This window comes from Phaseolus vulgaris, chromosome 10, assembly GCF_051622355.1.
Source record: "Phaseolus vulgaris cultivar YP4 chromosome 10, ASM5162235v1, whole genome shotgun sequence".
Lineage (NCBI taxonomy): Eukaryota > Viridiplantae > Streptophyta > Magnoliopsida > Fabales > Fabaceae > Phaseolus > Phaseolus vulgaris.
The window spans coordinates 8,224,943-8,228,500 of NC_143507.1; the positions used below are offsets into that span (position 1 = coordinate 8,224,943).

General features: G+C 27.1%; 1 protein-coding gene across 1 annotated transcript; it reads right to left on the reverse strand.

The window, feature by feature from the left end:
- Window positions 1–2,482: 2,482 nt before the first annotated feature.
- Window positions 2,483–3,134, reverse strand: LOC137818794 (putative invertase inhibitor). Its single transcript, XM_068622403.2, has one exon. The coding sequence runs from the start codon at window positions 3,071–3,073 to the stop codon at window positions 2,504–2,506; it is 570 nt and encodes a 189-aa protein (XP_068478504.1). The 5' UTR covers window positions 3,074–3,134; the 3' UTR covers window positions 2,483–2,503.
- Window positions 3,135–3,558: the final 424 nt, after the last annotated feature.

Here is a 3,558-nt window from a genome sequence, read left to right on the forward strand (position 1 = left end):
ATGAACTCATCTTTTGATTATTATATTTTTCAATTTTAATTATATTATGAAATTAATTTATATTATAATTTAATTATATTATGAAACTTATTGTGTATTGAAATTTAATTATAATATGAAATTAAATAATATTATGAAATTTAATTATAATATGAAATTTAATTATAAAGCAGAATTAAATAAATTATTATAAATATTAAAAATTAAATTAAATATTTAATATTTGAATTATAACAGTCATAAAGGTTATCATAAACTCCATACTATACCGTATTAAGTGGCGTTTATAACTGCCACAATTTACATTGGAATTGGTTTACCAGTTTGAAAATTACGACATTTATAACTGACATAAATTACACGCTTAAAATCGCCATATTATACAATGCATTATATGGCGTCTGCTACAGCGGTTCTCACTTGACCGTCACATTAAACTTTGTGGCGACAAGAATGTTGGCGTTACGCGGTACCGTTACAAATGTAAAATGTAGCGGTTATAAACGATAGGTTATACAAAAATAACCGTAATCACATACACTTTTTTTGTAGTGACACAATAATCCGAAGAATATTAGATTTTTTCCAATAACTTTTTGTCCTAATACTCCTCCAATAAAATGCTATAATAGAAAGAAAAAAAAAATTAAACTCCATAAAATATGGCTAAAACTAAACCTAATGATGTTATACAGAATTGCATTTGATCCAAAACCAAAGGGAAGACAATTATTATTGTTGAACATGTGAACACAATATGCCACTATGCTATTAAAATAAGTCAAAGGTTAGATTGGTATTTTATTCCCAAGCATGGAACACTTTGCATCTTAAAACAACTTTAAATGGAATGAAGGAGTTTCCTATAGGTTATTTGTGTTGAATATAAGATTTCAATAATTTTTTTCTAATTCAATTAATAATTAAATTTTACTTATCTCTCGGTTAAACTAAATCAGTCTAATATGAAATTTTGAAACACTCATGTTTATAAGAAATATTTTTCTAAATGTGGTGATCTTGGATTTATAAAGGTGGGTGGTGCTAAAATACATTTTCATTTATTTACCATTTAGTAAAAAAAGAAGTATGAGTTTTATTTCAAATTTTTTATCTTTTAAACTTGGTTCATCAAGGATCTTCCTTCAATTTAGAGTTAAGTATTTTAGGGTTAATTTTTTTTTTTATATTATGATACTTTTAAAGGATCAAAATCAAATTTCTTGACTATAAAGTTTGAAAATTGTTGTATTAACAACTGAATAAACGAGGATTGAAAAAAAAAAAAGTAAAAGTATTTGAGAATATAAATAATGACAAAGAGTAAAAATGCTTGATATAAGATAAGCTCTATGGGTATATTGAAAAAGAGAGAATATATTGAGAGAGATATTTTCTTTTGTGAAAAGTAACTAGTTAAGTTTTTTATATACAAAATTAATAAACAAACTAATAAAGTATAAAATTACCATATTTTAATTTAAAAACTAAAATTTCATATACAAGTTTAAATGGTCTTTTAATGGGGCCAAGATCTTTTGCTCCCATTAGATAATTCAAGTAAAAAGTTTTTATTTGCACATCAAAATATTTGCATGTAAACTTCATTATATATAGAATCATTTTACATTTAGAAAAAGGAAAAAAAGAAAGTCTTGGATTCAAGCTAAAGAGACAACATGAGATCACCATTGCTTGAACTCAAAGCCAAACCACGAACTCCAATAATCGTTATCATTATTCTTTACACATTAATTCGTCTTTCATGAGAAGCAAACACTAGAGAAACATATCCAATTTTAGGGCTCAAGACAATCTCATAGCAAAACAACTTATAATAATGTATTCTAATGATGTTTTTTATCTAAAATTTAATGTAAAATTTAATCTAATATTTTAATTCATTACGTTTTAAAGTATAATTTATTATGCTAGACAATTCTAAACCAATTCTTGAGAATAGACATAATTCCAGCTACAATGAATATACACTACAAGAAAAAAAATCATGAAATAGAAACCAAGTTTTAGATACCAAAATAATTAGTTGCAATAGTAACTAATTAGAGATATTTTAGAAACTAAAAAAAAAATTAGTTTATAAAGTAGTTTCTATGATTGTTAAATAGTTTTTAAATTGGTATCTAATTAGAATCCAAGGTTTTTGCTACCAAATTTAAAAACTAAATAATTGGTAGTTAAACCTTAGTTGTTAATTAGATACCAATTTAGAAACTATTTAACTATAATAGAAACTAATTTAGAAATCAATTTTTTATTTAGTCTCTAAAATAGTCTCTAATTTAGTTACTATTGCAACTAATTATTTTAGTCTCTAAAAATTGGTTTCTATTTCATGATTTTCTTATGATAAAAGTGTGTTTTTTTTATAAAATTTAAGAGAGTAAAATATTTTTTTACAAAGACAAATTTAGTACAATTCCAAACACTATAAACCCAAATAATTAACATTACAGAAAAATATAAGAATGGATCATTTTCCTTATATATCTGTGTTGATGAGCATGTTAACAATGGAAAGTGCTATAGCAGAAAGCTGAAAGGTATCTTTGTTTCTTTTTGTGAGTGGAGAAATGGCACCATTGTTCTTCTGCTTGAATCCATCTTCACATGTGGTGGAGGCATCAATGATTGAGCTTAGCTTCACATTGCAATCGGTATAGCGTTTGGCCTTGTAATCTCTAATGGCTTCTCTGAAAGTGGAAATGGTGTCTGAATATACTTCAAGGCAATCGTCTAAGCATTCTTTGACAAATGGGTCTAAGCTCTTGTTCTTCTCCAAAAGATCATTGATGTGAGCATTAGTATCCGTCACGTTGTGCCTTGTTATCTTGACGGCGATTAGACCTAGTTCTTCGAGGTTTTTGGCATGTTGGCTCCTATGGTTGGATTGGAAAGATGCTACACAAAATTTGTAGCTTATGTTGGGGTCGGTTTTTGAGCAATTCTTGCATGTTTGTTGGATTAGACGGTTGGCAAAACCTAGAGAATGGAGAGAACAGAAGAGGATTGTGATGAGAGTGAGCAAAAGGGAAGAAGATGAAGGGTTCATTGTTCTTTGTGTTGGAGACTTTTTGGACTTGGCTATGCTTAATTAGGGTTAAAATGTTGCATGCATGGTGATTTATAGATGGGAAAATGATGAATGTGTAGTGGTTGGGAAAATGTTCTTTCTTGGTTTGTATGTATGGTGGAGAAAGAATGCTTGCATGGGAATAAATTTAAGTTTTGTCGTCTAAACAAAAAGGAATTAGAAGCCAAGTTAATTTGGTATGATTAAAGATTGAGTAATTATGGCCAAAAAAGCAAAGAACTTATAGGATTTATGACTTTTATATTACGTGAAGATTTTGAAAATTCTATCACAAAATATTGAAGTGAGAGATGGAAATTAGCAGAATATTTATCATTTTTGTGTAATTTATAAGAAATTAGCACAATGAGCAAATTATAAAAAAAAATACAAAATTTAGTAAATTGGGTTTAGAAAGCATAACCCCTACAAAAATGATTTCAACTTTTTGATATTTTATAGAA

What these genes read in the sequence shown, in the direction of transcription:
- LOC137818794 (XM_068622403.2), bottom strand. Translation starts at nt 3,073, where the DNA reads ATGAACCCTTCATCTTCTTCCCTTTTGCTCACTCTCATCACAATCCTC.